A 23820-nucleotide genomic window follows, 5' to 3' on the forward strand; every position below is an offset into this window, starting at 1 on the left:
GTAGACTGCTGAGGGATTGCAAGGTGCTCTGGACAAGTGTGGAATAACTGGTTTTTCACTTCAGGCATTAATGTTAGCCTGTTGGGTCGCTGTCGGAGTATTGCTCGTCGCTGGGAAGTTGGATGATCCTGTGTATGAGTAGTCATTGGAGGAGTTGTTGATAGTTGTCTATCTGTTCTTGGTGGTAGGTTTGCGAGGCGGGTTTGAAGGGTTCGCTGCACGTGGTGGGTTAGCCAGTGCTCTTCATTCGGGAAGGGTGCACGAGGCCGTTGTCCCAGGTGCATCACCAAAGGTGCGTGGTAGTCAGAGAGGTGGTGGTGGTGCTAATTGTAGAAGGATTGGCGGAGTTTGGTCTTTGCAGGGGTCTACTTTTTATGCCGGTAGAAGACGGCAGTGGGTGTTCTCGGCTCAGTGGGTCAGCGAAGAAGGAGCGACTGTCTGGGTGCTTGTCACTGAGCCGTTTTTACTGGGGTACTAGTATACACTCGCTGCCCGAGTGTGGCTCAGCCGGAACTTGCTATAACGTACACGTCTTTGGTGTAGGTCTGCGAGATCGCATAGCACCGGGAATGGTGTTACTGCGCTTCACTAGTGTGGATCGTAGGGGGTAGATATCACGGGCGGTTTTTGTGAGGACGGAAGATGGACGAGAGGTTTTCGTTGCTCACTACAAGCTGCTAACAGAATGTGCTCACTGAGAGGAGTGTGCACTGGACTAGATGTGTTTAGTAGGTTGAAGGCACCGTGAGTGTTTTGAGATGTGCCGTGTATGCCCAGGAGGCATGGATGCCATAACTTTAGGTTCACTGGAGTTTTCTGTCAGTGCACTCTGACACGTTGGAGTGTGTAGTTGAGGTCATAGGTGTCTAGGATCAAAGAAAGGGCCTGTGTGTTATGAAGGCGTCTAGCGTTGTTATGGGCTCTAGCAAGATGCCATATTGTTCCTAATGTTGGGATACGTGGATAGAACATTTTAAAATTGTGCTCCGAGTACTCTTTTGGGTTACAATGTTATAAGTACCGAGGGCAGTATTGTTAAAACATTTTTACATTTATTGTAAGCGCCCACAGTTTGATGCAGCTAGGTACATTCATGGGTGGACTGCGGAGCCGATTTCAGAATGTATCCGCATACTTAATTCATGTGTTAATAAACCGTATACAGTTGTGAGGTTTGTTTGTTTGTTTTTTATATATGTAACCTAGGAATGGTTAAGATAACTCGAGGGGGAAACCTGTGGATGTGCCTAGCCTGGTTTTTGCACTCTAACATTTGTTAGAGTAGTAAGAGTAGATGGGATTAGTAATCGGCCAAAACCATTGGTAACTATATTACTTGATCTAATCACGTTGCCAAGTATGTTATGACGTGTCGTGGTATTTGAAAGTGTTGCTTGTGAAACAGAAAGACCGAGGCTCCGGGAGCAGTCAGCTGACTCATAAGGAAGGTGACATTGAACATAGCACAGCAAATACTTCAAAGACAAACAGGGAAGTTCACTTTTGACCAGGCCTCTGATTCTCTTTTACATAGTGGTAGATATGACCCTTGTGTTGCATCGAATAACACATAAGTGTAGCATTGTTGGAGCAAGAAAATGTTACTTACTATGGTGTTTTGTAAAGCGCTGCACCTAGCATTGCAGTTTTTGTGCTGTGTACTACAAATGCAGATATGTTATTACCATATAAAAGAGGTGTGCCAGTGTGGGCTGTTTGCAGCTCTAGATGAAGTGTACTATTTTACAAACATTCGTGAACTTAGTCCCTGCATCTTTATCTAAGCCTAACAATTAACAGCAACTACAAGTTAGTAATAGTGTGGTAGCGGTTGGCTACTTGCATTAAATTAGGCATAAACCTTTCATTGTCGGTCTTTTAAATTTAGTGTTTTACCGTATGCACAGCCACTGAAAATGAATTTGTAATATTTCTGCAAGTATTTTTTCAGAGTATTTTATGCCGGTAAGAAATATTGTATTTATATTTGCGTTTCCAGACAGTAGTTGGGTATAAGTTCCAGGAACCGAGCAGGTACTAACTTTTGTTATTAACATTAGATAAAGTACATATGCTGCTTTGAAGTTGATTTTCATTTTTTTTATACCCGAGTCCAGTATTTTTTTTAAGCTTTCTGGCCGGGTCTAATATCCTGTAGAATACCACATTTTTTCCAGTTGCTAATTTTTTTTTAATTTAATGGGGTGTGATGGGAAGAATCATTTTTCTCTTTAATGAGAAAAGAGTGCCAGACCCATTTAATGCAGTTATTGCAGAGTAGATGTGTTACTCAATTGGCTGTGAGCCTACAAAACACATAGTTATGCTGCTCAGCTACAAACACATGGAGGGTCTGTTTTTTTAAGATTTTTTTAAAAAAAATTGCTGAAGTCGTATTTTTACATAGTTGGTTTTAAAGCCCCTTTGTCCTTCAGTTATTCTTGTAGTGACATCACATGTTTCCAATCACCAATATACTACACTCCTCACAACAAGAAATAATGATGTTATTGCAAGTAAGGAAGACAAGTGGTGGTATGTGAATACACTATATTTTGAAACTGGATGTTAAACACCTAGTCCATAATAGAACCTGTTAAAAACCCTTTGGTCTCCATCACCATGCAGGCAATTGCTTGCATAGTAAGCAGATGTCACATTATTTCCCTAATATTCAGCCCTCGTACCAGCAATCTGATAGTCCGTCAATTCCCATCATCTTGTTAGTGATACTCCAATATCAGCAAAGAACATGTCCTCATTCTGTAGTTTTGGCTTGTAGTGCACTTGGTCACCTGAAGAGTTCCCGGTGCTTAGCTTGTTGGGCTCTCGGTTACCTGAAGATTTCCTTGTGCTAGATTCTAAGCTCAAAGCGGTACCAAAGACTGATTTGCATATGGCTGGGTTCAAACTGGAATGACATGGTGAGCAAAAAAACGACTGATTTAGGTCCAGATCTGTGTTCGGGGGTGAATGTATGACATTGTTCTGCATTCTGTCCATCACCTGTTGTTTTTGCAATTGTCACCCCGAGTGGGACGGGTATGCTCAGATGTGAGTTCCGTGCTCTCCATGCCACTGGAATCAAGCTATCCAGGCTGATGGGGGCTGAAAGCTTGAAACTGGTCCTTGGGTGCTTGTTTTCAGTCCGGGGAGGACCTGGCTAGGCAGTTCCGGCTGGACTGTTCCCATGGGGCGTAGGGTCAAGACTGATTTGCACATGGCTGGGTTCAAACTGGAATGGCATGGTGAGCAAAAAAACGATGGATTTAGGCCCAGATCTCTGTACTGGGGTGAATGTATGACATTGTTCTGAATTCTGTCCATCAACTATTGTTTTTAGATTCTACGCTCAGCCATAGTTCGGCATTGATGAGCACACACAAAATATTTTAGTTTTTTCAATAGTCACTTGATATAACTCCCAAACAAAAAAGTTATAGCTCTCCGCAGCAAGAAAGGTACATCCACTTAGGCTGACAAACGTAATGTGAAGACTTTGACACAGGGCAAGTGAGAAGGATGAAGTTGACCTGCTGGAGTAGACCAGGTAAATTGCTTAAGAAGATAAATATCTCCAGTGAATTGACACCTGTATGGACCGTGCACAGTACCTTAAACATATTTCTCCTGGCAAAAATAGCCATTGAAGCTTGGCCAGATGCATAGAAATGTGGTAATTATGCAGGTATGGAAGCAGTTGTTGACCAGAGTCCAATGTAACACCTAAATAGGTTGGCTACTTGGACCAGTGGATTTTGCCCAAAGTAGATTTCCAGATGGATGGATGCAGGGCTCAATTTTGTCGTATTTACTTTTCAGTGCTTTGGCAGCCACCAAATTTGCAACCAAGATCATTCAGTATTGGAATGTCAGCATCATTATCAATGGTATGATGAGTTCCATCGTCGTGTGTGTTGAATGGCAAGGTGTACATTTCATCGTATTCCAGGCTTCTGAGACACTACGGCATAGCATGAAAACCAGCTTTGCATAGTTGACACTGCCAAAGACTGTCGTCGGTTCAAGAGGATTCGGGCAGTGATGCAGTCACTGTCCAACGCTTGCTTGAAGCCATCACAGCCCGCATATCTTGTGGCTTAATGAACTAAATAATTTACAATGATCTGTTTTTGATCCTTTAGCCACATGTTTGAATTCTAGTCGGTCCGCTTGTCTTTTATCCTTCTGAGGTCCAGAGATGAGCACTATTGAGTAGAGTAACAATAAGCATCCGTTATCTTTCTATACTGTTGGTAGACCCTCTGGGTTGAACTCTACAAATGTTGGATGGTCTAAAGCCTGCTTGACAAGGATACAGCAAAAAACACAGTTGATGGACAGAATGCAGAACAATGTCTTACATTCACCCCAGTACAAAGATCTGGGCCTAAATCCATCGTTTTTTTGCTCTCCACACCACCCTAGGTCAGACAATGGCTATATGCAAATCAGCCTTGCCCCTGTGCCTCATGGGAACAGTCCAGCCCGAACTACCAAGCCATGTCTTTCCTAGACCGGAATCAAGCATCCAAGGACCGGTTTCTGGCTATCAGCCTTCTTCAGCCTGGATAGCTTGACTCCAGTGATGTGGAGAGCCTGGGACTCACGTCTGAGCATACCCAGCCCACTCGGGGTGAAAATGGCAAAAACCACAGTTTTCCAGATGGATGGATGCAGGGCTCAATTTTGTCGTATTTACTTTTCAGTGCTTTGGCTGCCACCAAATTTGCAACCAAGATCATTCAGTATTGGAATGTCAGCATCATTATCAATAGTATGATGAGTTCCATCGTCGTGTGTGTTGAATGGCAAGGTGTACATTGTGGTGATGGTGGCAAAAGGAACCACACATATATAGAACAGTTGGGCTGTAAGACTTGCCTAGGCACTTAAACAGAAAGAGGTTTGTAGTGGGAAGGGATTTCTAAACTCACTCAGATTTCATCGTATTCCAGGCTTCTGAGACACTATGGCATAGCATGCAAACCAGCTTCGCATAGTTGACACTGCCAAAGACTGTCGTCGGTTCAAGAGGATTCGGGCAGTGATGCAGTCACTGTCCAACTCTTGCTTGAAGCCATCACAGCCCACATATCTTGTGGCTTAATGAACTAAATAATTTACAATGATCTGTTTTTGATCCTTTAGCCACATGTTTGAATTCTAGTCGGTCCACTTGTCTTTTATCCTTCTGGGGTCCAGAGATGAGCACTATTGAGTAGAGTAACAATAAGCATCCGTTATCTTTCTATACTGTTGGTATATGGGGTGGCTGAGTGGGCTAAAGAATGGTGATGGATTAAACCCAGATCAGTTGACTGGGGGGTGAGTGTTTGATTTGCTCAAACGCTCCATCCATCATCCCCTTTTGTATCGCTTTGTTCGCCCTAAGTGTGGCAGGGTATGCTCAGACGTGAGTCCCTTGCTCACTTACCACTGGATTCAAGATAGCCTGGCTGATGAGGATTATGAATCCGAAACCGGTCCCAGGATGCTTATTTCCGGTCCATGGAAGACATGGCTTGGCAGTTCGGGCTGGACTATTCCCATGAGGCACAGGGTCAGACTGATTTGCATATAGCCATGTCTGAAATGGGGTGGCTGAGTGGGCTAAAGAATGGTGATGGATTAAACCCAGATCAGTTGACTGGGGGTGAGTGTTTGATTTGCTCAAACGCTCCGTCCATCCTTCCCTTTTGTATGACAAGGATATAGGGCAGCAGAAATCCAATTGAAACATGTTACATGTGTGTGCACACATTTTCAAGAATTGTAAATGTGAAAGGGCAGCGAGCTAGACCCGTAGTTATGTCAGCTTTTCTTTTGTATACCAGAAATTCTTAGATCATATTGTTCCAATTTTTTGGGGCAACATTTCCTCTCACAATACCCCACTCCACCCACAGTCATTTTTCTTGGATAACATCAGCTTTCCATAGTGGAGTATCACAAAGGAACCCTACAGATATGCAGATATTATAGACTAACTGGGAACAAGTTATGTTGCTCTAGTGTTGGTGTATTCATTTGTAGAACTGCAATAAATGATGCGCGTGATATTGAATGTCCTTTTTTCGTTGGCAAACTAAGTCTTCTGTCATCTATAATTGGTCAAGTTTGCTAATCACGGGGTGTAGAGAGAATCGAGTCTCCTTTTAAAAATGTTGCAATTTGGATAATTACAAATGAAATCCAAACCTAGCTGATTTTTCTTTTTTGTTTCACAGCTGCTCGCTGTTATTCCCATGCAAAGCATGAATCGGATGAAGAGTTTGATGCTCGGTGGGTTACGTACTTCAACAAACCGGACATCGATGCTTGGGAGCTACGAAAAGGTAATGGTGTGAGGCACAGTAGAACTGTCCAAGTCCTAATTCTGAATGTGGTGGAGGGTGCATGGTGTAAAACTTGTACTGTCCATGTTGGAGCTTGTCATGCATCTGTAAAAAATAAGATGGATGGCTGTTCGATGTACACTGGGCATATCATAGATGGTCATAAAACTGAGAAATCCCACTGTCAGTTTTTAAGGACAATGTTCGTAATGTTCAAAGTTCCCATGTCTTTTTTAAGGCTACTGTGCATATTCATGCTACACCATATTCTCCAAAGGAAAGAACTATAAATAGGATTCTATATTCGGGAATGTGTCTGGGCATACTTGGTCTGAAAAACCTTAAGACATCTTCATATCATTATAGCAGCGTCACACGCAATATCTTTTTGCTATTCCACCATTAGTTAAACCGGTGTATGGAATTTAATAAAATATTTTCTTGTCCATGGGGCAGGTTGCTTCATAAACCTACTTGTCCTGTAATAAAATCCACCTGCCCCTTTGCTGCTATAATTTGTCGCTGCACCACATGGCAACAATCTCATCATATAAGAGCTCTGATATAGCCTCTCTCTCTTATTATGCAAGGGCTCATAGAATAGTAGTGTTTGAATACTTGCAGTCTTCTTATGTTGCTGTGTTTCAGCAGATACACATACTGAGGCTGAATGTAGTGGTAACCAATAGTTCCAGGGTTAGAATGCCCTTTTGAGTCGGTGCAAACCTACTAACTTGTACATTTTAAGGGTTTTCAACAACTCTTCTCAAATATTTTCCCATACTTAGAAACATTGGAAATTTACTCTTGACAATGGCAGACGTAAACCTTCTTCCAGAGTTGGGGGGGAATGGGGGTGGTTTGAGTGGTTGGAGGGAAAGTGAACTTGCAAACACTCAGGTTTTTTTTCCACAACACAATTTATTGTAAACCGCTGTAGCAGCCCTGGTATTCCCAGGGTTTTTGGTGATACAATATAAAGAGTAACACCACTGATGTCGACATTTGTAATATCAAAATTGAACTATTTAGAATCTGAGAATACCTGAACAATTAACCAAACAATACAAACAATCAGATTTTCGCATGAGCAAATCTACACATGCAGATTTGCTAATGCTAAAATGTAGTTCACAAATTTTGCAAGAGTTCTGTTTCTTGTCCTGCTTCTGTAAATTCCTGGAAATTCACAAAAGCGTATAGCTGCATTTAATACGAAGACCTATATTATTGGTGCACTTTTGAGACTTTCTTTATTAATTGGGCCCCTAATTTGGTCTGGCGTTGACCGTGACCTATTGTGTTTATTAAAATTCTCTCTCCCTCTCCCCTGGCTTCACTGTGAGGGACCGTATTCTTCTTTCACAAGGAGCATATCGGCACACAAAGTAGTTTTGTTCAGTGCCAGTAACTACTATGGCAGTGTGTGCTTTTTTGACACCAAAACCAATTTTTGCTTTTGTCAGTGTTTGTTATAATGGGGATGGCCAGGCAGCTCCCACACCAATAAGGTTTACAGTGCAAAAACAAGTCACATATTGACAAAACTGAAAAGCTGACCACCAATTTCAAACCTACGGAGTTTGCCAATGCTTGTTTATTTTTGTTTCCTATAATCTTATTGCAACTGGTTACACTAATTTTACGTTATGAATATTTTTGGGAAATGCGAGCATGCATCAACACATTTTACTAAATTATGCTGCAAAGAAATGGTACCTGAAATTTTACAGTAGTTTATCAATGTTTTTTTCCTGCTTCGTTATTTTATGAACATTGTATTTTGAAAGCAAATCATCTATCTTTGTTTCAAGCTTCTGCAAATATTTGCATCAAATCAGAGAGCATTACACATAGCTTCATATTGCTAAACTTGAAAACGTGTACACCTTGGAACCACTGTCCATAGTGCAGTCGGAGCTTACATCATTTACTTAAAGGGCAATAACAATGGCTTTCACTTAATGAACCATAAATACCAGTTTGAACAGCATTAACATAGGGACAGAAATATTACCGTAACTGCAGACAGTGCCCTTCCCTAATCCATAATGTGGTACTGCAAACTACCAGCCAAAGGGTTTGTGGTGCAGGGGGTTGAGCATACTTGTCCCATAGGCTGTATGCTGGAGAGGGTTGTCCATATTGTTAGCACTGAAATAGAACTAACTGAGAGGCGTATGTCCCTGGGATCTACAAACTCTCAATTCACCCCCTTACCTGTGGACGATGATCATATCAGTTCCCCTATGATGTCGAATTCACCAAAGAACCATAGTATGCATAATATGTTTTTGCACTCACCAGATCCGGGAAGCAGTCTGAGCATCAAGGATAACAAATCAATCGGAGATCATAGGGTGCATGCAATTACCACTTATAACCTGCTACACAATAGCCACATGGACACAGGTGAAAATGCAACTGTTTCCCCAAATCCAGAAATCTCTGGGGCAAAAAGGAAAACAGTAAAGCCTGTCTGCCCTAAGAGGAAACAACCACCCCGTCTAAAACCGCAGTGTACCGCTTTAAGTACATGGATTCAAGGTCCAGCCATATCCACTGATATAGTGACTGACACAATAACTGTTGATGCCCCTGTTTTAAAATCGACTGTTGCGCCTAATTACCCAACTCGCATCCGAACTCAGGCAGAGTCTATACCAGCACTTTCTAACAAATTCACATTGGGAGACGCTGCTATTAATATTATTGTAGACTCTGTGTCTGAGCGTATTAAGGAACTTATCAACAGGAATTTTGCCTTAATCTGGAAGCGCCTGGATCGCTTAAAATCACTTGTTAACATGTCTAGTTTGCATATTAATGTACCCAATTTGTCTGACAAATCACAGGCTCAGAAGGCAATTACTCCTAGTATTTCTAGCACGTCACAACCAATTTTAGCTGCTGTGCAGCCTATGTTAATTGGGTCTAGTGATATTTGTCGTAAAGTCAAAGAATGCATTCTTCCTGAGTCTTCCGTCCATCAGGGGAATAACTTACACCCAGGTACTTCCAACATGTTACAGCCGTCTAGCCGCCCCCATTCACAGTACAGCCCATGTAAATATTGGCAGCCAAGTACAAAAGTCCCAGAGTATGGTAACTGCCCCCAATAAAAACGACGGCAGGCTTGTTGATCCAAGAAAATATGTTTTGAGTGTACCACCTGAGGCCTGCCCGTATGTTCTGGTTTTAGCAGGGGTGCCCCCTATAAGGAAAATCAGCCAGAGTCCTTGGATCAACTACGTAATAAGAGTGTTAATTGGCTGGCAAAACATAAGGGGTTTAGCACGCATAACAACAATGATGTTCTGATGGTGCGTAGGATTGGCTGGGTATGCCCTTCTAATAAGACCATAGAAGGAGACTATGTTGTTGTTAATTTCCGTCGGCCGGCTCTGGTAAAATCTATACGAAGTTTGAGAGCATAATAACACTTCACCTACTGACATTTGGTCATTTGCCTCTTGGCTATTTTTTATAAAAACAATAATTTTGACAACACACCAGTCATCTCCTAATTCTTGTCACAAAACAGGTTTACCCCCACTTTCTGACCTAGATACACTAGATTGACTGCCTTTTATACTTTCACCCATTGAACTGGCCCAAACTATACCATTATCGGCCCCCTTGGTAAGCGATGTTTCTGAGCCCCTCAATCACAATTTGCAGTTGCTAAGCTGGAATGTTGCCAGATTAGCCTCCAAAGTAAACAACGAGGATTGGGTTGATCTGGTAAATAAATTCGACATTCTGATGTTCCAGGAGACCTGGGCCACAGGGGACCTTTACCTTGAGGGTTTTCAATGTTTTAATGTTTGTGCATTAGCGCCTACATATGGTCAACCCTCAGGTGGCCTTTCTATCTGGCTCAATACTATGTCCGGCGGAAGTATCACAATTATTCCTACCAATTTCTGATATATACACAGGGGGGGGGGGGGGGGGGGGTTACATTTGTTTTATTAGTTTTTATTAGGTCTCGGCTAGCCGCGCGTCTCCGCCGAGAACCTTATGTTGGCGTGTGAGCTTCCCAGGAGACAATCCTGGCCGCGCGCATCGCCTTGCAGGCGATTCCAAACTGTCACGCGCACGTGAACGAGCGCTGCGGCCAGGCGCTGTCTCCTAGGAAGCTCAAAACACCACACACGCATGCACATACACACACAGACACACACGCCGTTGCACACATCATACACACACACACACACGAGTGCACCGAGCCCCCCCCCCCCTCTTTTCAACTTACCAGTTCAATGTAGAGGGACTCCGCTCTCCTTCTGGCGTCCCGAGACGCTTTCACTCCGCCTGCCTTCTTTTCCGGTGCAGACGCAGCCCCGCCCCCGTCACAGGCGACTTTGCCTGACTTCCGGACACATCGCGGAAGGAGTTTGTATAGCTGAGTTTAAAAACATTTTAACTTTTTTTTTTAATTGGGCGCCACCTAGGTCAAAGGAGAGAGGATTACCTCAGCGTGCATGGACATGAACTCCAAAGCCCCGAATGCACCCAGCAAACAGAAACTAATCACTGCCTGTCCAACAAGGTTGATGGCAATGCCTGCCCTGTCCCTACTGTGCACATTAAACCGCCAACGTGAGAAAAATTGCACACAAAAAACTTACAGCCACTTTGCAGAGGATTTGTTTTATTTTATTTATTATTTGCACAAGAACCCGTGTCCCATGTAGACACGAGGGAATGTAGATACGAGGGAACATCGCCAGCCTGCCTGGTAGGCAGAGACAAGCTGCAGAGGGACTTCTTGCTGCACAGAGCTAAAGTGTGTGAGACCGCGACGCCTCGGAATGCCAGGTTGGATACTTTTCTCTTGATAAAAGGCCTAACAAGTGCCGCATTCCTCCCAGCGCCCTCCCTCTTCCCCACAGAAAGGTATGAAAGCCTCCGTAGAATGCACCCTGCTCCGTGATGTAAGCGCCGAGGTATCTTGGAAGTACTCGTGTTGGAGCTGTGGGTAGTTTAGTAGTAGTTTTAATTCTTTTTGCATGCTTGCTTAATGCTTCCTAGAGCACGCAGGTAGAGTTGTGAATTGTGTACATTTGTGGCAGTCTAATTTTCTCAAAGTCTAGGAGTGGTGAGGACGGCTGGCGCACCAGTCTGCCAGGGGGTATTGAGAGCGGGGTTCTCTTTAGATCCGTAGTGGTCGCCTGTTCCATTGGGACTGGTTATGGGAGCCTCGCTGGCATCTTTAATGTCCTTGCATTCCATTGGTGGAATGCTGGTTTCTGTGGCTTATTCTGCCGACTGTTAGAAGTGCCATGCATGGCTGCTTGACACTGGAGTTTCACTGCGCTGCCCTGGGTGTTCTCTCGTGCAGCTGCACCTTTCAGTAGTGAGCAATCCTACTACAGTGTATCTGCAGCAGACTGTTGAGTGCATGTAGGAGCGTCCAGTGCAGTCTAGTCCATAATGATAGTACGGACTCTGGTTCTTCCCCATGGCTGAGTAGGGTGCTTGGCAGGATCGGTTAGTGAGTTGTGTACATTCAGCGAGATGTCCACGTCTTAAAAATTGAGTAGACTACTTATTTTTGGCTGGGTGTGGGGTGCCCCCCCTCCTCCTTGCTAGTCTGTGCCTTACTTTGCAGACTGTGTGTATTTATTGGTGCTGCTGGCAGGCGGCTGTAGTGTTCCTGCTTATATTTGCAAGCATTACAAAACTGGGCAGACTGTTCGGCATTCTACAAGCCCCGCCTTACCCCACTCCAGTGAAAGGTGTGGCTCGCAAAAATGTATTTTTCCGTTCGTTCTTCGAGGAGAATAGGCAGCATTGGCTCCTTTATATGAGAGGAGGTGGGCAGGGAGTAACGCAGCTCTTTGTTTCCTTATTTGTAATGCAATAAGTTTTGTTTAGAAGATGGCGTCTTCCCAGCTTATTGGCACTTTTGCAGGTGGCTTTCCTTAAGATATCCAGTTGTTCTGGTATGTGTGGCGATCTCCCATGTGCTCTCGTGAATGGTATTGCCACCTTTAGTCAAACTTACTGTGCTAACCGTGTCGCCTCCATATTTACTTTTTCCTATTAGCCCATTCTCTCATCACATTCATTCAATCAGTCTCCTTATTTCCTCTTACCAAATAATTTCACTTGTGTACAGCTTCTATCACCTGTCTTATTCCTCTTACTTCTCCTCTCATAACACCCTAATTTTTTGGTATAGAGGCAGTTTCTCTCTCTTCTAGCATATCGTTCCACAGTCTCTTTTCTCCTTCTTCTTAGTTTTTCGTCTATCATGTGTCTCTTTAATTATTATTGTACCCACCAATGTTTTGCTCCACTTTGTGTCTCCATTATACATGTTTTGGGTTTTACTTCACCTGCATTCAGTGTCTCTCTTCCCTATTCATCTCCAGTGCCTCTCATTCTCACCCATCCATACTCCAGATTCTTCAAATAAATTTTATACTCTGCAAAAGTAAAAAAAAATGGTCATTTTCAAAGTCACCAGTTCTAACTTTAACAATTGCGAGACCTATTGCATTTTACCTGTCGCCTGCCCAAGATCAGGAAGCAGGCACACCGAACTGGCACCTCCTCACCACTTCTTGTCAGCCAATAGCAACCCCCATGCCCAGCATACACAGAGAACTACACTGCTATGGCACAGCACTACCAACTGCCTTCCTTCCTGCCCCTAAACTGTTACCCCGCGGTGCAGCCACAGGACAGTGGCTACATTGCCTGTGTCTGCCCCACAACACTTTGTTCCTGCCATGGTGGTTTCCCACAGCTGGGTGCAGTTAATAAGTACAGGGACACACGCACAACGAGGGAACCGAGTTCCCCCCCCGCCCCCCAGTCCGCCGTCATACACATGCATACACACACACGCACGCACACACACACGCACACACAACGAGGGAACCGAGTCCCGTCCCCCCCCCCCCCCCCCCCCCCCCCCAGCCCTTTTCAACTTACCTGGTGAATTCTGAGGGACTCCGCTCTCCTTCTGGCGTCGCAAGACGCTTTCACTCCGCCTTCTCTTCCGGTCCGGATGCAGCCCCGCCCCCGTCACAGGCGACTTTGCCTGACTTCCGGCGAGGCTGCTGGGCTCGATATTAGGGACCCAAAGATATGCGGCATCGCAGAATAAGAACGAACGTGGTACAGGTAGGCTTTTATTTATTAGTTTTTACTTTTATATAGCGCAAACTTTACCCGCAGGTATCAGAGCGCTTTAAATCAGCATGCTTATAACAAGCAACACTAGCACTCTATATTACTGCCAATTTTGCTTAGCATAAGCAACAGCTAACCATTCACAAACAATGTTTATATACCAATTGCAAATTAAAAAAAAATGTATGCAAAGCATTGTCATTTACAATGCCAGTAACTCAAACTTTAATGCTGCGAGACCTATTGCATTGTAAATGCTTGTAATCATTTCCCATGTCCCAAACGCGATTGTTGACCACCTTTTTAGGTCTCGCCTGTCAATGCGCATGCGCATTGAGCTTGCGAGATTATAGCGTCTTAAACAGACTTTACCTAACTGGGCGATTTGGTGCTGTGCCCGTGGCTTTTAGGTCAATGCGCAAGCGCATTGACCTAAAATGCGCGTGCACATCATCAAATCGCCGTCTGTTCCCTCAGCCGCACTCCTCCCACACACACATCCACACAGCTTAGCTTCACTTCAAAGGCATCCGCTCCCCCCGCCCCCTGCTTCACACGTCTCACGGCCGCAAGGCCGTCTCGTATTTCTCCTCCCTCCCTCGCCTCCCAAGTGAATGCCATGCAACTGTGGGACACTCTGTTTTTGAGAATCCAGTGACTGCCTGAATTCACTGATTTGCCGATTGTCATGAAAAGTTCATTTTATAATTCAATAAAACATTACCTACAAAAAAGTGATGGCTGTCTGAACATAGAGCTCGGTATTTACTCACATCATCCAGTCATAATAGAGGAACAATTGATAACTTTAGAACAGCTAAAAAGACTTCCAGATCGGCCTTTACCTTCCGTAGGTTCTGTGGTGATGGAATGTATGACGTTACGCATACATTCACAACGCATACCATCACAATGTCTTTTAAAACCGACTGCCCCCTCCTCCTGCTTTCCTCTGTTTCTAAAACAAACCGCCCCCCCAGCCGAATCCACTTTCCTGTTGAAGAAATGCCATAGCTGCTTGAAGCTTTTTCTATATCTAGTGCTCTCAGAGTGTACTTTACGTATTTATTTTTCTAGCAGAGAGAAGTACACCGAAGGGCACATGTACGTTTCACAGAATTCATAAGTGTATACTCCTGTCAAATGTCAATACTGTGGTCTTGCGTGCAGCTGCATTAAACCGATTTGCATATTCTGTGGCCAGCACGCCTGTGTTCATTCACCTTTGTTTTAGGATTCAAGTTATACTTTCTTATTTCGCTGTGATCTTGTGTTTTTTTGGTAACTAAATAATGGTATTAATTACTACCAAACGCTCTCATTTTAGCAAATACCTCGCACATATTCAAACGTAAATCTCGCCATTTGCATGGAAATGTTTGCTCCAAAGACATAGCCCACTGCGTTATTTTGCAAGGACTGGAACTTGTTACCTTATTCACAACCTTCGGTATCAATCGGGCAAGTTAACTGTAAGCTGTGTCTGAGGTCTGTGGCACAAAGGCCCCTGCTGCTTCACACTACGGCCCGTGTCTCTCCCCCATCGCCGCTCTCCCCGCTCCGCCCCATACTGCGGCCGTTTCGCATTTCTCCTCCCCCCCCCCCCCTCCCCACAGCAATGCCCTCCGTCTTGTTCGTCTTACTGTGTTTGTTTTTTTGGTAACTAAATAATGGTATTAATTACTACCAAACGCGCTCATTTTAGAAAATACCTCGCACATATTCAAACGTAAATCTCGCCATTTGCATGGAGATGTTTGCTCCAAAGGCATAGCCCACTGCGTTATTTTGCAAGGACTGGAACTTGTTACCTGCAATTACAACAAGAACTCCTGCTATAAACAAATTAACCCTCTATGGTATCTTCTCTAAATTCAGTGATCGCTTCAGGTTATTCACAACCCTCGGTATCATTTGCCATTATAAATTACAATAACTTTTTATTTAAGTATTAATTATAAAAAAAATAAAGGCCATTGTTATTTGTAATATGAATACATATAAGTCACGTAAATAAAACATATTGCATTACAAATGCTATAGGTGTCACATTTGCAAAAGTTATAACTATTGGCATTGTAAATGACAAAGCTATCAATTTAGCTATTTTAAAAACCAACACATAAATAAAATATGTGTCATTTACAAGACCAATAGCTCCAACTTTTCTAATGCGAGACCTATTGCCTTTCCAATGCTTGTTAATTTTGTGTCAGAAATACAAATTCCATCAGGGAAACCCAATCTAGATGGAATTTGTTTGGGAAGAGATTTTAATGTCAAGATTTCAGGGGCGAATATATCAGACACTGTTCATGCACCACATGCAAATCTGTGTAAAAGGGGGTCAGAATTAGTTGACTACTTGATAAATTATGAGTTACTAAATGCGATGGACATTGGAGCCACAAACTAAAATGACAGCCACCCAATACCAACGTGCAGAGGTCGTGGCTGTGCTTCAATAATTGACTGTCTTCATATCCGCCACGCTGGAAGATATTTTAGCCAGAGAGGAGGTTATACCTACCGTATTTGGGGACCACAACCCAACTTCGGTTATGTTTAGGGTCATTCCTAGAGCCAATCCTATTGTAGAACCAGGAGCAAGTAATTTAACACCCTCGACCGACAATTTAAGAATCATCTGGAAAGGTATCGACAATAGTATTGTATTTCTGAACAGGGTAACATCTTGTCGATACCTGTTTGTCGTCTATGGACGTCAAACCTGAGGTAGTTGCAGCTTTTGCCCATCTATGTGCAGGCGTTAAACAAATTATCTCAAACCCGTGAGCTTCGTGCTGCCTTGTTATCAAAACCAAGGGATGCAAGTCTTGTTAGATCACTGAGGAAACAATATAATAAAGTGGTTAAACGTAGGAAAGATGAGCTCTTAAAAGATCAATGGGATAATTTGGCCAGGGCTGCAAATCTAAATAATGCAAATTGGCTTTGGCAATCTGTTACAAACATGAGATCTATGGTTCATAATTTAACTCCTCTGAGCTGTAATGGAACAAGTGAAGCCTGGGTAGCTCACTTTTCCAAAATATACATGGCCCCAGCTCAGAATGACTTGCATATAGATCTTCACGCTGCCACACAAGTCCAGATATCTAAAACTGAAGTCGAGGATGCCAATGACCAAAGTTTAGGTGATAAGGCCCCTTGATCTTATTAAGCATAAACCAGAATTTAACAACCTAACAAACTCCCATACCCCCAGTACATGGTCATCTAGCCTTATAGTCCCAATATTTAAAAACCTAGACCGGTCCAACCCTAGTTGTTACAGACTGATCTCTTTGATCGACAACAAACTGAAGATAGTTGGGCGGGTTTTATTTAATAAAATCAGGAGTTGGGCCGAGGACGAATGTGTTTTAGATAAATGTCAGTTGAGTTTCAGAAGTAAATTGGGAACTGTAGAGCAATGTCTCAACTTGAACCTGATATTCGGTAAATATACTATAGCTCGTCGGTCTCCAAACTACCTGGCCTTTATGGATCTCACCTCAGCATTCGATTTTGTAAATATATTGCGTGTTTGGCGATGTCTTTTAAATATATAAAACTCCTTGCCTACCTACAGCAACATATGGAGCGGAAATCTGAGGTTATGCAAATTGTAACAACATTCAGGTAGAAGAAAACAGATTTTGTCAGAGTTTTGGGGGCACCGTTCAGTTCTTCCTCCTTTGTTTGCCACCATGAGTTAAAATTACCATTTATCGAGGATTACATGGAGACCCGCCCAGTGATCTTCTGGATGAAAGTATGGCAAAACCAAGCAGCCACGTTAACCAGAGACATCAAAGTTGTCTGTCTTAATTGCAATAAGGGTGGAGATATACCATAGTTGGCGTCTGTTATCGCTAATTTGAGTATTGTAAATCTGCCACACATTTTTACAGACCTAGGAAATATGGCGGGTACTAACAAAAAGATGATCCAGGGGGCCTTGTACGCTTACTATGGCAACTTGAGACGTGAGCAAGAAATTTTGAAACCCTCAGTTGCCCGGTATATAACTATGGCAGGTGCAGATGGGGGCCCCCCCACAAAACTTCCAGCTAGTTATCTCTTAAAGGTGACTAATTGCTGGGAGCAAAGCCTGCTCTTTTGTCTTAGGGCTGGTACCCTAAAATAGTTACTCTGTTTTCCCTTAGGCTTCAATATTAATCTTGAGCGAATGCACTGCCCCTGTGGAAATCGTGGCAGCCAATCCATGTTATACTTTTTACTTTTCTGTGATTTTTATCAAATATATAGCAAGCAGCTGCTGATCTTTCTTTAAGGCTCACAACATTACTGATTTTAGGGAAGCATATAGGGAGATTACCATCAATGGGGAAAATGTAACTCTTCGTGTTAGTACCTTCTTGAGATTGGCAGTTCGCTCTCGCTCCTCCATAAATACAGTATAGACAGTTTTGGTTGTATGCCCGGTATTTAACTCAATTTATATATGGGCAGCATAATAATAATTTTATTGTTTTTAACATGTGTCAGTGTCCGCATTTTATTATTTTATGCTGCTACATCTTAAATACTATATTTTTATTACCTCTGAATTAATAGTTAAATTGTGGGCCTATGACTGATTTATCAATAATCATGGCACGAAAGTGTTACTCTACACAATTTTTTAACGTGCCTATTGTGAAAAATACTATTTCAGAAGAATTCGAAAAAAGAGGACACATACAAGACAAACACACATACAACATAAAGCACACACTCTAAATTCGGGCCATGTTTGGTGCCACGTGAATTTTCCAATGGTGGTAAGGTAACTGTGATGTAAACAGTAAAACGGCTGAAACATACTGTAAAAAATAGGAGTGCATTGCTCCATGAGACCGTGTCTAACGTAGGGGTTACCCGGGCTTCCTTGCTGCCTGTGAAAAGGAAAGTGGACACAGGCAGCAAGGAAGCCCGGGTAACCCCTACGTTAGACACGGTCTCATGGAGCAATGCACTCCTATTTTTTTACAGTATGTTTCAGCCGTTTTACTGTTTACATCACAGTTACCACCATTGGAAAATTCACGTGGCACCAAACATAGCCCGAATTTAGAGTGTGTGCTTTATGTTGTATGTGTGTTTGTCTTGTATGTGTCCTCTTTTTTCGAATATTTTTCGAATTCTTCTGAAATAGTATTTTTCACAATAGGCACGTTAAAATTTTTTGTGTAGAGTAACACTTTCGTGCCATGATTATTGATTTTTCAACATTTTGAAAACCGCACTTTTTCTGCATGACCAATACCACGGATGTATTTAACCCATGGTCTTTTTGAAAGCAAGGAACACCAGAATTTTTTTTTTATCCTTTCTCTCTACAGGTCTGCAAAATAGCGGCTAAAAGTTTAGGTACAATAATAGACCTTCACTTATAAATATCACTTTTTTGTATATACACAAATTAGAAAAACGTGAGTAAGGTGGGGATTTTGTGTAACCCTGTCCTGAAGTAGATGTTCTTACATCGAAACATGTTGACACACACAAAGAGGCAGCGCACATAATACTACGCTCTTCCTCTTATATCTTTTTAATAGTACCAACTCGGGGAACCATTAAAGTTTTGAGTCTACCCACGAGTCAGGTCCTTTTTAATTTCCACTCACTATCCCAACCCCACCACTACACTCACTCACTATATGATAAAAACAACCCTCACTATACACCACACATAGCCATAAGAGTGCTCCCGCGTATTCGCAGGTCGCAGCACGCCGTATCCCGTAGAGGGATACGATGACCCCGATGATGAAGCATGACACCAAGGGGCCTGTTGGTGTGTGAGGGGTACCTAAAAACATCAGACGTGCTCCCAACCACAGTAGGGACATCGTCAACCCATACCTTTATGGATTCTTCTTGTTTTATAAACGTTACTTAGGGAGAACGAATCCATACTCTCTCTCTCCTTCCTTTGTTAAAAATCATATAATTTTGTGTATTCACAGTAATGTCTATTGCACTTATTGATTTTTAATGTCCTAATTACGTATGCATTGTGCTGGTTTTATTTTGTACTTTTATGGATATTTTTGTATCCGAATGAAGAATTACTTGAATTGAAAATCTAGTTTGGATGGTTGGTTGCCACAATTGAAGCACATGCAGACAGAGAGCTCACTTTAGGAGCAAAAAAAGGATATGCTAGACTAGCACGTTGTTTTATCTAGAAACAAAACTAGATTTATAAATTGCCCAACCTTCCAATTAAAATTGTACTTTTTGTGTAGTTTTTATAGGCTGATTAAATATTTCATAATTTGTGGATTTCTATATTTGTGTGTATTGTTTTGAGTTTGAAATCCTAGAAATTGCTTAGGTTGGGTGTCCCTGGTTTCCAGTAGTGAATCAGTTGGGGGTCTACCAAAGAAAGGTTAAGAAATGTTGATCTAGAGGAAGCTCATCTGTCGTAAGGGCAGTACCCTGAGATATATGGTATGGCAGCTTGCAGAGGATAACTCATTTGAGGGAGACGGGGGTTGGGGACATGCAATTTCAAAATTGATTCAAGCAAACAGTATGGGAAGCTATAACAGTTGCTACATTACACATGCTACATCATTTATTATTGGTAGTGTGATTGGGTATCCTAGTCAAGGAACAGGCAGCCAAAAAGTTTGTGTATAATGTGTTGAAGCAAAATTAAACATGTGGTACTTTGTTTTTAAATGCAGTCTCATTTTTCAATACAGAAACTTTAAATTTACAGTGAATTGAGAGGAACACAAGGGGGTTATAAGAAAGACAAGGAAAGCATTCCTGAAGCTTATGTTATTGGGTGAATTTAATACATGAGTTATGGCAATTCCTTAGTTGCTGACCTAGGAGGCGGTGTGAGCACCCTCCTAACTGAGAGCATTTGATGTGGGGGACAGAGAACGGAAGCAATGATTGAGAACCTAGATTTCTGCCAATGTGAAGCAGGCATATGTTCCTTCGGGTTGTATTTCTCAGAAAAGGATAATCTGTCCTTAAGACAGACCCTTTAAAATTGGTTTCCTGTTTGATAAGCAACCAGTGTAGGTGAGTTCTAGCTAGAGACTGTAGGAGAAGGCTCTTTTTGAATGGTCACCCCCACATATCTATCTTCTGCGCTGATGGTTTTGACTGTGAAGTGCACCAGAGCCCTCTAACCAGACCCTGGTGCTAGTGCTCTCCTGAAATATGTTGATATGTAATCCAAACTGGGTCATTTGGCCAGACAAACAGCAACCTTTTACTTGTCATTCCTCCGATGTAAAGGCAGTGCCAGTCTGTAAGGATGGATATCTGTCAAGTCTGTTTCGCTAGAGGCCTTTATCAGCAAATCAAGTAATGATGTACTTACTTCTCCAACATTCCACACATGCACTGCAACATCTCCTATCCTCTTCAAGACAGAAACTTCAGCTTTCTGACTTTGTCCTCTCGACAAAAAAACAACCATTTGCGCTACATTAGGTCTCTCATTTACGCGTCGTTAAGCTATTGGCATTGTAAATGACTGCCTTTTATTTCTGTTTTAAAAACCAAAACATAAAAGGCATTGTCATTACAATGCCAATAGCTGAAACTTGCTTAAATGCTAGACCTATTACATTGTACAACAATTTCTACTTACCAATAGATGTGAAATCTGACTCCAGCAGCTTGGAGCAGATGCCTTCTTCTAGTTCTGATGGCTATGGGGAAGGGGGTGGAGGGAGTTGTTGAAAAAACGGCATGTGGTGGCCATTGGCTGCTTCTCCAGGTGAAAATAAAGTGAGCGCTGATATAAGTGTGCTGTGCTTGCAATATAAATTAAGTAATACAGTTCAGACCGCTCCAATAAATAAATAAGCGCGGCCGCTATAGTTGAAGCAGACCGTGCCGTAAAGTAAACAAGCACTTTAATAATATAAAAGTGAGGGGGGGGCTGGGATGTCATGGGTAGAATAGGGGAAGCGCATTAAAGAAAATAGTGCTCACCAACTTATAAAGCAGACTGTGTACCACCACCAGTAAAAGGTTGAGTCGTTATGGGGGGTAACAAATGCAGACAAGTCTGCACCAAGGAGGGACTAACGAGGACAAGGACACAAGCCAAAGGACCATTGCATTGTAAATGCTTGTTTAAAATGTTGGTTTGCGCCTGGTGTGCTGCCGCCCGTCGGGGGCGTCAGGAGGCCACTGTAGCGGCTGCGGTGAGAACTTTGGAGGGGCAGTGTGGTGACAATGCAGGGGATGTGGCGCTTAGGCTACTTCTCCAGGCGCAGCGTTCCTATGCTTCGATCCTGCTGGACGAGGCTCGTCAGGCCTGGCTGGCCACGCGCAGTAGGGTGTACCAGTGGGGTGACAAATCGTGCACTATGCTCCACCGCCTGTGTCAGCGAACTCTACAGCCGATCTCTCTGCCGGGCCTTACGGACAGGGAGGGGATTGCTATGACGGACCCTGCTGCGCTTGCGGCGAGTTTTGCCGACTATTATAGGGTACAATACGCTTCGCGTGATTGTCTCCCACCGGAGGCGATTGACAAATTCATAGCTGACCTACCCCCCCCGGCGTTATCGGATGAGGCCAGGACAGCCCTTGACCTTCCCCTGTCGGCGGAGGAACTGGGCGACGCGCTGGGACAGCTTAACACGGGCAAGGCGCCGGGACCGAGTGGCTTCCCTAGTGAATTTTACAAGAAATTTCATTTGCAGCTGGGACCGCACTATCGGAAGGCTTTGGAGGCGGCGCGAGAGGGTGGTTGCTTGCCGGTCGACTGGCGTCAGGCTGAAATAGTGGTGTTCCTGAAACCGGGTAGGCCCCCTGACAGACACGAGTCGTATCGCCCGATTTCTCTTATTAATTTTGAGGCCAAATTATTGGCTAAGGCGTTGGCAAATCGCCTTCTCCCGTATGTGACGGATCTGGTCCACCCGGATCGGCGGGATTTATGCCGGGCAGAGCGACAAGGCACAACATCAGACGGGCGCAGGTGGCGGTTAGTGCGATGGGGGCGACTGGGGAACAGGCGGCGCTCTTACTGGCGGACATCGAGAGAGCGTTTGATTCTGTCAGTTGGACATACCTCTTTGCTCTGTTGCCGCGCCTCAACTTAGGCCCAGTTTTTGTCTCGTACGTCCGACTGCTGTACACCGACATCACAGCCTCGGTGCGTGTCTCGGGCGCCATTTCGGAGAAATTCCCGATTGCTAGGGGGACCCGGCAGGGATGCCCCCTGTCCCCGTATCTCTTTGCGCTAGTCATGGAGCCGCTGGCAGCCTGGGTGCGCATTGATGCACAGCTTCGTGGCTTTGTGTGGAGTGCGAGCCTCACGGACAGAATCGCACTGTATGCGGATGATGTTCTTTTCTTTTTGACAGACCTGGATCGTTCAGGACCGTGTATTTTGGAGATAATGCGTGTGTTTGGGGAAGTCTCGGGACTATACCTTAACCCATGCAAATCGACCCTCTGGATGCTGGGGGGCCGGCGCGAGGTGTCTCCTTGGGCAGTGGATCTGCAGGTGGCGGTTGGTGGCCTGAAGTATCTCGGAGTCTTCCTGTCGGAGTCTGCCGCTGTTGCCTGGGAGCGTAACATACAACCGGTGTGGGACAGGGTTCAATCCGACGTCAAGACATGGTCACGCATGCCTCTGAATATCTATGGCAGATCTGCTATTTTTAAGATGGTGGCCCTCCCTAGACTACTATACCAACTACAGAACCATCCATACAGAGTGGACCCGCAGTGGTTCCGGCGTGTGAACTCCCTATTAGGCCGGTTTTTGTGGGCGGGGGGTGCTTCTAGGGTGGCACTGCGGACCTGCTTTTTGTCCACGTACTGTGGAGGCCTCGCGACGTCAGACATATTGTCCTACTATCAAGCCTCTCATTTGCTGGTCTTGAATGAGTGGTGGTACGGTGGCCGCGACGACCCGGCGTATGCCCTGGAACATTTTCTGATGGGAGATGCCACGCTCCATACCCTCTTGTATTCAGCGGGGCGGCGGAAGTCGCTGCCACACGCGACACAAGTGGTCTTCCTGATTTGGAGGCAGGCACTACGTCGAATGGGTTGGTGGGGACGGCTGACGGCCGAAACTCTGCTGTGGCACAACGGGCGACTCCCGGCGCTGGCTTCTTTGCAATGGTTTGGTGGCTGGGACTCCATAGGGATCTCGTCGCTTGGTCACATACTTACCGGGACTACCCTTAAGTCCTTTGAAGTGCTCAGCGGTGAGTTTGCGATGCCCAAGACCCAGTTTTTTAAGTACCTACAGCTTCGTCATGCGCTGGCGCCGAGCCTAGTGGAGCTGGACCAGCTTCCAGACTTTAGCCCCGTCGAGGCTAAG

The 23820-nt window shown here is 44.0% G+C and overlaps 1 protein-coding gene across 1 annotated transcript in view; it reads left to right on the plus strand.

The window, feature by feature from the left end:
- COX5A (cytochrome c oxidase subunit 5A) overlaps window positions 1-23820 on the plus strand; it is a 43288-nt gene that overhangs the window by 668 nt on the left and 18800 nt on the right. The window contains exon 2 of the mRNA XM_078685119.1: window positions 6231-6338. Within this exon, the coding sequence (XP_078541245.1) occupies window positions 6231-6338 (108 nt within the window). The remainder of the gene's footprint in view (window positions 1-6230; window positions 6339-23820) is intronic.

Source organism: Lissotriton helveticus, chromosome 3_2, assembly GCF_964261635.1.
Source record: "Lissotriton helveticus chromosome 3_2, aLisHel1.1, whole genome shotgun sequence".
In the NCBI taxonomy this organism is placed as follows: Eukaryota; Metazoa; Chordata; class Amphibia; order Caudata; family Salamandridae; genus Lissotriton; species Lissotriton helveticus.